The sequence below is a fragment of the Dryobates pubescens genome, chromosome 10 (assembly GCF_014839835.1).
Source record: "Dryobates pubescens isolate bDryPub1 chromosome 10, bDryPub1.pri, whole genome shotgun sequence".
Classification (NCBI taxonomy): domain Eukaryota; kingdom Metazoa; phylum Chordata; class Aves; order Piciformes; family Picidae; genus Dryobates; species Dryobates pubescens.
The window spans coordinates 7,601,853-7,616,074 of NC_071621.1; the positions used below are offsets into that span (position 1 = coordinate 7,601,853).

The 14,222-nt window shown below is 43.0% G+C and overlaps 1 protein-coding gene across 1 annotated transcript in view; it reads left to right on the forward strand.

The window, feature by feature from the left end:
• Nucleotides 1–14,222, forward strand: part of OCA2 (OCA2 melanosomal transmembrane protein) — a 219,560-nt gene that overhangs the window by 19,283 nt on the left and 186,055 nt on the right. The window contains exon 2 of the mRNA XM_054164621.1: nt 8,727–9,013. Within this exon, the coding sequence (XP_054020596.1) occupies nt 8,748–9,013 (266 nt within the window). The 5' untranslated portion in view covers nt 8,727–8,747. The remainder of the gene's footprint in view (nt 1–8,726; nt 9,014–14,222) is intronic.

Below are 14,222 nucleotides of genomic sequence, written 5' to 3' on the forward strand. Positions count from 1 at the left end.
CAGCTCCAGTAATTGCACAGCACTACTACTTGGTGCTACAGCTTTCATATTCCCAGCAGCTCCAGTCCCCAGACCCAAGCTAGTAACATTTGCTGGAAATAAATTCACTGAAGCTGAGATGAATGTCTTTAGAACACACACTTCAGACCTAGGTCCCTTGGTAGTCAGGGAGAGATACAGGCACAAGCATGGGGCATTGACTGTCTTAGTAGCCCACAGTAGCATGAACTGGATGGAGGCTCTGGTGGTCAGTCTCTCTCCATGGGCTCTATGGAGAACTTGGGTGTAAGAGCATGGTGAGAGGGAGGTTAACCTTACATTGTGTTGCAGTTTAGATATCTGCATCCGATTAGACATTTCAAAAAGCCATTCTGTTCATTTGAAAGGGCTTTGTACTGACTTCTTTGACAGGCAGATAATTGGGTTTTTTGGTAGCTGTCCTTGAGGTGGTTTGAGCCTTAATTGGGATTTAAGAACTCAGATGGGGGGCAAGGCTGAGAATTCCTCCCCTGCTCCCCACTACTCTTTCCTGATCAAGAGAAAAAGAAAGGGAAGGAGCAAATCTACCAAGAAATAATTTGGAGTCAGTTTGAAAGTAGAGAGGCAAACATTTTCTTTAAAATATATATACATATATTTATGTGTGTGTGTGTGATGGATGGGGAAAATATGTATACAAAACCAGTCCTTTGAAGAGGCATGGATGTAGCAGGGAGGAGGAGGACCAAGCCCAACCACATGGAACCAGGAAGCCAGCAGCAACACTCTTTCCTCCCTGTGAGGCAGAAGTAAAAGAGCAAATGGCTGCAGTGTCTTCCTTTTTATAGGCTTGCTGGACAGGAAGGGGGAGTGGAACAGACTAAGTCAGTTTCCCAGGGAGAAAACCCAATCCAGATGAGAGCAAGCCTCTCACAAGCCCTCTCCACCTGCTTTCAGGATGGGCATAACCCATCACAGTCCTATTTATTATCATTCTGCCTACAGTGCTCTCCTCAGCTCCTCATGACCAAACTGATAGCTCTTCACTTAAATTCTTCCTTTAGCAAAGGCTCCTTAAAATAGGCTGTCCAGAAGGGACAAAAAGCCTCAAAAATGCTCTGAATCAGACAATGGTGCAGAAGCCAGCAGGTCTGGATTTTCAGGAAAATCCCCATGTTGCCCAGGCTTGTCTGAGCATACCCTGGAGTCCAAGAGGGCCAGGTGTGTGTGCCTTTGGCCACGTTTGGAGAAAACTCATTCTATAGGTTGAAGTGTCAGGTTTTTATCTCTTAATCTTTGTTATCATTGGCCATCATTGTCTTGGGAATCTATAAATACCAGCCCAAAGAGCCAGTGCCTTGCCTTGCAATTGTCCAAGCTCTGGGAGAAGTCACAAGCCTTGCTTGGAATCCTAGCTGTGCTTCAGTTTACCCAGACAAGACTGCAAGACCCCTTGCTGTATAGCGTTGTAAAGCCCAGGAGCAGAACAGATGTGTCTTGCCGGGCCAAGAGACGAAACCCAGGAGGAGCTGAGAGTCCCTGGGACAGTTTTGTTTTATTGGAAGAAGCAATGAGCGCTGCTGTGAAGATTGCAGCTGAAGATCCTCTCCAAACAGGCAAAGCTACAAAACCGACAAGTCCTGCAAGCCTCGGCAGCAGCCTCTTTTCCACAAAGCTTCCAGCTACAAAGCCTTTGGAGATAAATCCTGCATGTGGCTTAGCGACAAGCTGCAGATGCCAACAGAAAGTGAAACTGTGTTCCTGCAGCTTTCACGTGGTCGATGCCATTTTGGTTTTGTTTAAATCCCCACGCGTGCTGCAGGGTGCCACGATCAGTGAGTCATTACAAAATCTGATTTTTATAAGCATCTGTTAAAGGTCTGCTGCCCTAGAGAATTCTAGCATTCCCCTCCCACCTTGTGGGCAATCTCTGGCTCTGTTGCCAATGTTCTTATCTTTTTTCGTTACAGTTTAAATTGCTGTTTGTTTCTGAATTTCTCTACATATTGTTTAAATTGTTACTTGTTCCTGCTGGTGAGGTATCTGTTCCACACCCAAATATTTCAAACCAGTAAATAGGTTTTATTAATATTTTCCACTGGATTAAAAAAAAAGTTAATAAATTTATTAATATTTTTATTAATCATTCCACCTATTGAATATTAATAACCTCCTTATGATCATAACATAGGCTCCCCAAACCAACTCTTTAAATTAAACACAGAGCAAAAACAGGGGACTGGTACATAGACATTTGGGGATTGAGTGGGGTTTCTAAAAAACACAGAATCACAGAAACACTCAGGTTGAAAAGACTCTTAGGATCACCAAGTCCAACCAATAATGCTCCTCTACAAAGTTCACCCCTGAACCATATCCCCCAGCACCGCATCCAAATGACCCTCAAACACATCCAGGGTTGGGACTCAACCACCTCCCTGGGCAGCCCATTCCAGTGCCTGACCACTCTTTCTGTGACATTTTTTTCCCTAATGTCCAGTCTAAACCTACCCAGTTGCAGCTTGAGGCCATTCCCTCTTGTTCTGTCACTAATTACCTGGGAGAAGAGACCAGCACCAGTCTCTCCATGTCCTTTCAGGTAGTTGTAGACAGCAATGAGGTCTTCCCTCAGCCTCCTCTTTTCCAAACTAAACCACTCCAGCTCCCTCAGTCACTCCTCATAAGATTTATTCTCCAGGCCTTTCAGCAGCTTTCTCGCCCTCCTCTGCACTTGCTCCAGCACCTCCACATCTCTCTTGTACTGATGTGCCCTAAACTGGACACAATACTTGATGTGTGGCCTCACCAGAGCTCAGTACAAGGGGACAATCACCTCCCTACTCCTACAGGACACAGCATTTTTGATACAAGCCAAGGACGCCATTGGCTTTCTTGGCCACCTGGGCACACTGCTTGCTCATATTCAGTTGCTTATTCATTAGAATCCCCAGGTCCCTTTCTGGCAGACAGCTGGAAAACTACACTTCCCCAAGCCTATAGCATTGCTTGGGGTTTTCATGATCCAAATGCAGGGCCTGGCATTTGGCTTTGTTGAAGCTCGTCCCATTAACATTGGCCCATCAATCCAATCTATCCAAGTCTGTAGAGCCTCCCTACCCTCATGAAGATCAACACTCCCACCCAACTTGGTGTCATCTGCAAAGTTACTGATGACACACTCTGTGTCTTCATCAAGGTCATCAATAAAGATGTTAAACAGAAGTGGTCCCAATACTGAGCTCTGAGGAACACCACTTGTGACTGGTTGCCAGCTGGATTTAACTCCATTGACCACCACTCTTAGGGCCTGTTTGCCCAGCCAGTGCTTTATGCAGCAGATCCTGTGCTCATCCAAGCCATGAGCAGCTAGTTCATCCATGAGAATTCTGTGTGAAATGGAGTCAAAGATAAAGAATTAATCATTATTGATGGGGATCTTTTGTATAGCTTACTGCTTATGTGGGGAACTGAACCTTTGACCAGGGTGATGACTTACTGTCCAGATGATGATGGCAGTCTCTGTGTCAATATCATCTTTAGTTGAACTGGATGAGACTCCCCAGATATTTTTCTCTGTCAATTTTTTAAAATCTAACTGGTCACACCATGGTAGCCTATGCAAGCCTTGCTGCTATCAGCTATCTTAAGATACATACAAACCACTCCCTATGATAACTGTGCATGAAAGACTTCCCCATCAGACCATCCCCACCCATGCAAAACCAGTTTCTGCTGACTAATTACAGACGTTTTATCTATGTACAAATATATAAAGACCTTTTAAATCATCAAGTCCAACCACAAACCTAGCACTGCCAAGCCCACCACTGAACTGCATACCTCAGCATCACATAAGGATGCCTTTTAAATGCCTCCAAGAATGATGACCCAGTCACTCCCCTGAGCAGCCTGTTCCAATGCTTTCCAATAGCCCTTTCTGTGAAGGACTTTTTCCCTAATGTCCAAACTAAACCTCCCCTGTCACAACTTGAGGCCATTTCTTTTTGTCCTATCACTTGTTACATTGGAGAAGAGACTGACTCTCACCTTGCTACAACCTCCTTTCATGTAATTGTAGAAATTGATAAGGTCTCCTCTCAGCCTCCTTTTCTCCAGGTGAAACACCCATCAGCAGCTCCTTATCAGACTTGTGCTCTAGACCCTTCATTGGCTTCATTGTCCATCTTTAGACACAGTCCAGCACCTCAATGTCCTTCTTGCAGCAAGGAGCCCAAAACTGAAGACAGCATTCATGATGCAGGCTCACCAGTGCCAAGTACAGGGGCATGATCACTTCCCAGCTCCTGCTGGCCACCCTGTTCCTGATACCAGCCAGGATGCTGTTTGCCTTCTTGGACACCTGAGCCTACTGCTGGCCCACGTTCAGACCCCCAGGTCTGCTCTGCTGGGAAGCTCTCCATCCACCCTTCCGCAATCCTGCAGCATTACATGCAGTTGTGACCGAGGTGCAGTGCCCGGCACGAGTTAGGTGAATGCTGCCGCAGGTACTGCTGGGAGGGACCGGCCGGCTGCCAGGCGTCCTGCGGGCATCTCACCAGCGCACCCTCAGCGCACAGCATGCACACTCCGTCTGTGCGCCACAGAGAGTGGGTAGTGGACCTTCTTGTGGCACCCGGCTATAAAACCAGACTGGTTTCCGCTGGTTTGTGTTCTTTTCTTTCCTTTTTTTCACCCGGGAAAGCCCATTCCTGGCCAGCAGCCACGCTGCCAGCAGGGGGCAGACTGTACCTGCGAATGCGCCTGGTGCCTCAGCGGCCGGGGCCAGGGCCGGCAAGCGCAGGCTGCAGCCGTTGTGAGTCAATACCTGAGGCTGTCGGCGGCACTAAAACTCTTTTGCTGATGTTTGATGCTGCCCCCTCGGAGCTATCCTCAAAGCACCCCAGGGAAGGCCGAGAGCTCTGTGGCAGCGCTGTGTGCCTGGCGGTCAGGCGTGAAGCCGAACATGGGCACTGAGACGAGACTCAAGAAAGACAGGCCCTTCTTCCTGTGTTTTGCTGGCAGGATGGTTTTTAACAGCGTTGCCACATTGTTGTCAGAAGCGGTTTCTCGATCTGTTACCTCTACTCTGTCGTACTTGCCTCCCTCGGTTCTCAGCTACTCAGCCTGTGCTCTGTGCTCTCTTGCAATACAGTCAGATGCTATTTTTCCTTTCTGCAAGGAGGTCCCTCCTGTGCTGCTTGCTTTTGCTTCCGTGCTGATTTGCTGCCCAGAGAATTGCATTGATACAGAATCTGTGGGGCTGTACTTTTAGCAGGAAAATAACACAAAGAGTTATTCTTGTCTGATGGCCTACAAGGGGTTTCCCCACAATGTTACTTTTCTTTGCCCACAAATGATCTCCTGTCTTTAAGCTGTTCGAATCATATCTGTACAATAAGCTTGTCCATCAAGCAGCCCTCTCTCATCATGAACTTCCTCAATGCACTCTATCATCATGCCCAGACCTGTCACTGCTTCCCTCACTGCTCGCCTCGTGTAGACCTGCCCCTTACTCATTCAGACTCTCCAGACCAATTTTTCCATTCCCTTCCCCACTGAGGACTTTCTAGCCCAGGCACCATGCTGCAAGACATCTGCCCTTGCATCTCCCCTTGTCCTGGCCTGGCTACAGGGTTGTTTTGGCTTGCTTGTTCTTTCCCTTCACAAGAAGATGGGAAGGGGCAGAGCCAAAGTAGGCAGCTGAACTAGTCAGTGGGTATTTGATACCATACTCTTGTCATGCCTGCTATGATAGCGAAGGTTTGGCCAGGGCGAATGTGGTTTCTTTGAGCCAGTGACTGTGACATGACTGTGAGGCAGGGTCAGGTGGAAGGCTGGGCTTACGGATACCTAGGAAAATAATGTTTTAAATGATTATGTATTACCAGCTACATCATTTGCCTCCAGGAAAAAGAAATGAAAGTGAAGAAAAATCCTGCAACTACAGAGATACGTGATCATTTGAGAATCTATTGAATGGTAAATGCAACAGTGTCTTAGAAGCTTAGATACCATGGTAATAGTTGCCTTAGCAATGTTTTAGCTATGTGGGTAATCACTATCAAACCTGTCTCTTGTGGCACAACGATGCAGTATTATTACTTTATTTTTTTGCAAAGCTTTTGTGAATGTGCAATTGCATGGTTTATGTTTTTTAGATAGGCATCACATTTTCTCTCAAGCTTCTTGAACTTGGCATTCTTTTATTTTTTTCATAGATGTTAATTCTGAAAATAAATATCTTTCATACCAAGAATTTGTACATACAAAAGCCTTGCTAATTTAGTCCTTATTCACCTCAAGATAAAATGTTCCTAGTTTTGAGGTGAGACAGGATCAGTTTTAGAGGTTGTATTCAGGTTCCTGTAGATTTTCTGTTTCTGTAGATTTATTGCTCATGTTTCCACAGCCTGAAATAGTTAAAAAATCTCTGTATTTAGACAGCAGGCACTCAGACAAACCAAACCAAATAAGCAGGCAGGTATCTCAATTATGATTTATAAACTATCTTAATAAAAGCAGTATGTAAACATCTAAAGTGAGACTGAAGTCAAGAGCAATTATCTTTTACATTTGGAATTATTTACATTTCAAAGCTATTGGCTGCCTGGTAGGGCAGTAAGCTGCTAGGGGTGACAAGGTGTTGGTGGGGCAGTGGTGGCCCTGTGTGGTGTGTATTGGTCCTCCCAAATCCTCCAGCCTCCACAGTGCTGGAGCATCAAGCCTAGGACTTTCAGTCAGGATTTTATCTTGGATTTCCAAAAAACCAATGCTCTCCAGGCCATGAAGAAGCCCAACTAGCCCAAGTCAGTGACAGTGCTTTTGGTATCACACTAGCCATGCCTGTGCTTCTTATACCAGGTGACAAAAGCGCTTGCCCCTTTAGGGAAATATCTAGGCAAGAGGTATTATCCATTGAAAATTGAAGTGTCTTCTGTATTTCTTGATGTATGCCAGACGTGTCTAACATTGGGAGCCCTGCAAAGATGATAGCTGCCTCCTTCCTTCCTTCCTTCCTTCCTTCCTTCCTCCCTTCCTTCCTTCCTTCCTTCCTTCCTTCCTTCCTTCCTTCCTTCCTTCCTTCCTTCCTTCCTTCCTTCCTTCCTTCCTTCCTTCCTTCCTTCCTTCCTTCCTTCCTTCCTTCCTTCCTTCCTTCCTTCCTTCCTTCCTTTCTCTTTCTTTCTTTCTTTCTTTCTTTCTTTCTTTCTTTCTTTCTTTCTTTCTTTCTTTCTTTCTTTCTTTCTTTCTTTCTTTCTTTCTTTCTTTCTTTCTTTCTTTCTTTCTTTCTTTCCTTCCTTCTTTCCTTCTTTCTTTCCTTCTTTCCTTCTTTCTTTCCTTCTTTCCTTCTTTCCTTCCTTCTTTCCTTCTTTCCTTCCTTCTTTCCTTTCTTTTCTTTCTTTTCTTTTTATCAGCATTTTGGCACTGCTTTGAACTCCCTTCAGTTTGTCCATGCCTTTTCTGAATTGTAGGTATCAGGACTGGGCACAGTGTTCTTGCTACTGGGTAATGATGGGAAGAGTCAAGTTTGTCAATCTACTTGTAATGAGAGGTGATTAGGAGAGTAGATTAGGATATGTGCACTAAGAGCACTGTAATAGAAAGAAAAAGGAACATGGGACTGGGGAAGGAAGTGACACCTGGAGAAATTCTGATTTTTTTTTTCGCAGGAGCTCATTATTAGTTTTCTGTTATTTCTGTTTCTAGTGATTTCTCCTGCTGAGATCAGATGAGGTCCCTATTCCCTGTCACTGTGCTATTTTTGCTCCACAATCCCGCAGGTCTACCTGTATGCCCTGTGCTAAGATGTCTGCAGGGAGGAGCAGGTAGGGAGACAAGGCTGCTCTTCCCCTGCAAGTATGCTGGAGACCGGTGGGCCTGTTTCCTGAGCTCTTGCTGTCCTCTGTGGTGGCTTTGGCACTTTATGCTGAAAGATTCCTGTGATTAGACTCCACAGCATGTGTTTAAGAGACACTGATCTTTAGCTTAGTCTTTGTGTCTGATTTGCACACTTTGTGGGATTCTGAAGTGTTTTTTGTAACTTTTCATGCTGAATTTTAGTGGTGAGAGCATAAAAGCTTTTCGACTATTATGCACTAAGATTTAGTATAATCACCATTAATAATTGTATAATAGAACCTCATTTTCATTGAGGTTTGATTCGCATTTCATAAATGCCTCTGGCAACTGCTGAAACGTCACATTGTCTTCATAAAGCTTGAGAGTTTGCTCTGTTTAATAAGGGGTCATCAGGTGCAGCACATCTTCAGTGTGGCAGGGCTTTCCAAGTGAGCCCAAGTGATGGGAGGAGAGCATTGGCTTTAATGGGGCTGATGACACTGCATCTCCCAGAAAAAAGTCATGTTGTCCTATGAAGCAGTGCTGTTGTAAGCTGAGAAGCTGTTCTGCACATATGGCTCCTGTGCCTCTGATAGAGAGATGATTTTGTCTTGTTTTGTGGGCTAGGCCAGTGCAAGTTGCTGAGAAATTTGTTCAAGAAAATCCTGGTAGACAAGGAAAAAGTAAAAGACTTAAATCTCTTTAAGTATTTCAGTGCTTTTTATAATGGCTAATTTTGAGTTGCAAAGATGTTTAAAACGTCAGAATTATTCCTGGTGGAAATAAACCAAGACAAATATCCAAAGGTGCACAAAAAGTTTTCTGCTTGGCATTTTTAACATACTTGTACCCAAAATAAACATTGAGTTAATTTGATTTAGTCTTAATATACTTATTTTCAATTTCTTTAGGAGAACAGCCCCCAGGGACAGATGTATTTAGATAACAAAGATGACACTACAATTTCTAGACAAGAGATGGAGCTGAATCAGACCTCTTTACATCAAACCAATCTATCTGCAAAGGTGGCGGCCAAACCAGTGACCAGAAGTTGCAATGAGCTGCAACTATTAAAAGAGTATCATGGCATGGTAGCAAGTCTTGGAGAGCCACAGAGCCTCTGTGAAAAATCAGCAATGGAGGAGGATGGCTGCATTACTCTGAGGAAGGATTTTACTCCTGTGCCCATGCAGGGAAGGTAAGAATAAGGACCAACAGAATAATTTTTCTCCTAATCAAAATTCATGTTTATTTCCTTTCAGAGCAGGTACGTATGTTCATTAAGTGAGTATTGTTTCTCCCACCCACACAGAGAACAGGAAGCTTAATGGGACATCAGAGCAGTCTTAATTGCCATGGATCACCGGATTTGAACTAAACTCTGTTTTAATAGCATCCACAGACTGATTTTGTTGTGTTTTCAAGATCACACATTTGGGTTTTCTTCCCCACTAGCTGTCACAAAACACACAGATAAAGCAGTTTTCATGTCCCACCTCTCATCTCTTTCAGAAAAATGCATATTAAGGCCATAAACTGAATCATTATGGCTATTATGAGCGCTAAAATGGCACTAATAATGCAGCTGTGACAGTTGCCACACCACGTATAAACTGCACAAGGAGCATGTGCTCCTTGTGTACATTCTCCTGCATCAAGAAAGGTGATGGGCATGCTAGTTTTCCTGTTTTGACAAATACAGCAACAACAACTCTATTTATAAGCACTTAGAAATACTTTATAGACCCCAAAATACTGCAGGTGGCTTTTTAAACCTTTCATGTGACACATTCATTTTGCTAAGCCCTGTTGGTAGCAGGATGGAGCAAGCTTTGCACCAGCAGCAACGACAGTGCATGGATGACAGCCAGGGTGGACTATTTTGGGTAGTTTTGAGGATTCATAGTGGTGACTTGACAGAGCCTAAAGCAAGAGCAGTGCTGTACCTAATCAGACCTCCTGCAGAGCTGTTTGGGGTTGCCTGCATTGAACATGATGGCTTACAATGCAGTGGTGGAGTACCATCACAGTTTCCAGAAACCACTGCTGGAGACTCTTGTTGAACTGCTACAAATCAGGACAAAAAACACCAGGGTAAATTTCCATGCAGTTTGATATTTAAATTGGATTAAAAAAAATAATTAAAATGAAATGAAAGTTCACTTTATTTAATTATGTAATTAAAGTGAATCAGAAGTGTAATGCAGATTAGAGTCTTGGGTCTTACCTGTAGTCAGATAGAATTTTCATCTAAAGAATGGAATTGTCTTTTCATTTTTTCTCTCCTTCTCTCCTTCCTCCTCTCCATATGGTTCTCCACGGTGGTTCATGTCAGGTGGGAGGTGCAGTTCTGGGGGTTCCCCTCAGATCTAGACGTGCTTGTCATATCCTTGTGTTGCTGAGCAGGGCTGGAGTCTGTCTGGTGCCTGTGCAGCTCAGTTAGAAGTAAATCTGCTTGTAATGGGAGAAAAGCACGTTTGGGACATTTTGGTAAGTTCCCTGACCTGGGAAAGCATGATAGCTGGACGAGCTTTGCTGCACCTCTTACTTACCTAGAGTGTAAGTGTGACCTATGAACCTACAGAAAACCCAGTCAAGTTTTTATGTGCATCTGAAAGCATTTCTGACAGAGAACTGGAAGTCATTATACCTGTGCTTTCCAAACATTAAAAGAATACTGAAATTGACAGCTCAACAGCAAAAGCCATATAAATACTTCAGAAATAATTACTGGAGTATTCAAGGATTTGTTTTGTTGACTAAGAGTTTTACGAGCAGAGTCAAGTCTTGTAAAAGTTTGTCAGTTCAGCATGTGGCAGGGATGAGTTAAAGTCTTGTTTTGAAAGAGCATGGTAAGTGCAATGTAAGGATGGAAAGAAGGCAGGGGAAGGGAAGGACTGGGTACATCTGAGGACAGTGTTTTCCTTCATGAATACACATACGTGTCTTGCTATGGGTTTGTTTACCAGTGCTATTTTCTGTCCTGTTAACTATCCTGGTACATGAACAAAAACCATGATGGTAATCTTATGGACCAGCTGTCACCTTTCTAGTTAAACTTCTTGTTCTTTTTCTGTGGGTGATATGGCAATATGATACTTGCTGTGAACCTATGGACCACTGTGTGGAAATCGTGATCATGGGTTCCAGAGATGAAAAACACCAAATCTCAAGGAGGCCTACCTCCCTGCATGAAAGTGAAAGCAGTAGCTCCAAGTCTTTTGATAACAGTGTATTTCTGTTGAGGAAACTGCAGTCACTGTGTGCAATTTAGAAATAGATGTACAATTGAAGAGCAACCTCCATGCTCCCTTAGAGACAAATGTATATGTAATCTTCTGTGTCAGTGTATTAGGACTCAGGAAAGGATCTCTTGAAATTTATCCTTGTTGACCTATACCTCTCTTGCTCCTCCAATATTGATTTTTTATTTTTTTTGTTAATTTATGGAGACAAATCTTATCTGTTCCTGGCATGTATTTTAACCAGAGTACATTAGGTGCAGCTAAAATACTGATGTGTTCTGTGTGACCCCTCTAGTGTAAGCAATTACCCTTAAGTCATTGGAACTAATCAAAAGAAAGCAGATAAAACCATCGATAAACCTTTACAGACACACAGTTGTTTGATTAGTTTCATTAGAATGAGAATTAGCTTTTAATGTAAATTGTTCTTTTGCTTGTAAAGAAAACTGCTAATGATTTTAAAAGAAGAGGGGACCAAAGCCTTTTTATTTTTTTGTTACATAAAGAGGATCACTAAATCGGCACGTCTGTGTGGTTTGTTTTAATGCAGCTACTTAACTTAAATTGCTGAATTATGTTTCAGGGATAAGTTTCCCAGGTTCTCTAAATTGTTCAAGTGTACGCTGGGACAAGACTTTCCAAAGAATCTATTTAATAGCTCAAATGATTTATCTTGGTCGTTAAATTACTTTTAAGAAAGTGCTTACAAGTCAAACAAGGATTCATCTTTTACTTCACTACTGTAGGCTCCTTGGGCTCTCTGTGAGGATATCTGGACCATCTACAGAGGTCATTCTAATGACTTTGTCTTTCCATAGCATCCTTCTCCATTTGCCTTCTCGTGAGCAACATATTTCTTTCAGTCCTGTTTGCTGCAGGAAAGGCAGGCATGTCCCTCTGAAGCAAACTATGAATGAGCTCTGGTGGAACCCAGAGGGAATGCACCTGGCCTAGGTGTATGTTTACAGTGAAGCATGGTGTAGTTTGGTCTGTTGGAAACACAGGTTTTAAAGGACTGCAAACCAGTAGTGAAGTCTGGATTTTGATATTGCCCTTCTTGCATTCTCCTCAGCCTTTAAACAACGTATTGACAAGGCTCTTTGTCATTACAGTTGCATGAAAGTCGCGTTTGCAGTGGATAGATATTAGTCCAAGCCCCTTACCTTGTAGGAAGATTTCACGCTGTTCTGTGGCAGCATAGGCAGTGCTCTTCAGGTTAGCCCTGACATCTCTAAAAGCACAGGCTACTTTCTTGCATCATGTCTGTGCACCTATCGGATGTGGCCACAAAACAGGCCATCTGATGCCTTGATCCCATCCATGGAAAAAGCCTAATCACATGGCCTTATATGATCCAAATCTGAAATATTCCTTTGTGATACATAGAAAGGGGATGAAGTCAGGTGATTTTGGTTTAGGAGTTAGTGTGCCTTGAAGGCCACCTATAGAAATGAGATGAATAGCACTTCTTGATCCCATGAAGCCAATTACTTTGTGTTGCTATTTAAAACTATGTTACTAAAAAAAACCAAAACACAACACCAAAAATCCCCTGGCATTTGTTAGAATACAAAAGTGGTGGAAGGTAGTTGAAAAAGGGGAGTAATAGAATAACTAGACCCTGTGTCAGTGATTTCATATTGCCTTTTGGTCCCTTTCTTTCTTCAGTGCAATTGCTGGTTGTATTCCCCTTAGATGATCAGGTAACAGCTTGCATAAGTGCACTCTGTACTGGATGAGGAGATTGAGTGCATCCTCAGTAAGTTTGCAGATGACACCAGGCTGAGTGTCTGTGTCAATCTCCGAGGCTGGTGAAGCTTTACAGCAGGATCTGGACAGGTTAGCTCAATAAGCCAAGGCTAATTGTATGAAGTTTAACAAGGCCAAATGCCAGGTCCTGCACTTAGGTCACAACAACCTCATGGTAAGCTACAGGTTTGGGGATGTGTAGTTGGAAAGCTGCAACTTGGAGAGGGACCTGGGGATGTTGGTTGATAATTGACTGAATTTGAGTCAGCAGGGTCCCCAGGTGGCCAAGAAAACCAGTGGCAACTTGGTTTGCATTAGAAACACTGTGGTCAGCAGGAGCAGGGATGTGATCATCTCCCTGTACTAAATACTGGTGTGGCTGTGCCAGCAGAGGTTTATGCTAAATGTTAGGAAATACTTCTTCACTGAAAGGGTTATCAAACATTGGAATGGTCTGCCCAGGGCAGTGGTGGATCCACTGTTGCAGCCGTGAGAACCTATTGCTTAGGGACATGGTTTAGTGTCAGCTTGGTTCATCTCTCGGTCAAAGGTCAAACTGGATGATCTTCAAAGTCTCTTCCAATCAGATAAATTCTGTGATCAAGTGATACTATTTCTCTCAACATTTCTCCTGTCCCTCAGTTTTACTTATGTAATCTTCACTTATGTAAGAAAAAGTAAAAGCAATCAACCAAATCCAACTCTTCCTGTCCTCTGAATATGTGGTCCCAGGATCAGTAAGTAGATCGGTTTGCAGTGAGAAGGTCAGTGAGTTAAAAATGTCTATTGAATTCTCATTTTGCAGCAATACAATGGAAAAATTGCAATTGTATTTTCTGTTAGTTGGAGAAACTGAGAGATGATGAGCTATTGTATAGGAAAAAGTCAATATGAAAGTGAAGTTCTGCCGTTACAAGTGAGGGATCATAAATCTCAATTTTGATTTTTAATTATGTTGATGTATTGCTACTTTTAAAGGACATTTATGAGACAGAATTATATGTCAAGAAGACATGGTTAGTGTCTAAATAAGTAAAATTTATGTGACAATTTAAAAGCTTCTTCAGACTGAGGAAAAGGACTGAGGGAAAAAGACCTCAAAAACATTCAAACCACATTTTCTCTGTGTGCTAAGATTAATTTTGATCTTTGACTAAGAATAAAATGGGATCATCCTCTACTCAGCAGTCAAACAGGGAAAGTGGTCATTTTCACATCATAATTGCGTGTTTGTGTAGAAACCATTCTAATTTTTTATGTCAGTCACCCAAGCATTAGAGAAGAGTCCAGGACAGATAGATGACTTCACAGCAGACCGCCACATTCATCATTATTGTGTGGATCCTGGTGGTTTTGTTTGGGTGAGTTTTTTGGCTTTCTTTCTGTTTCTTACCTGCAGTGAATGCTTCTGCA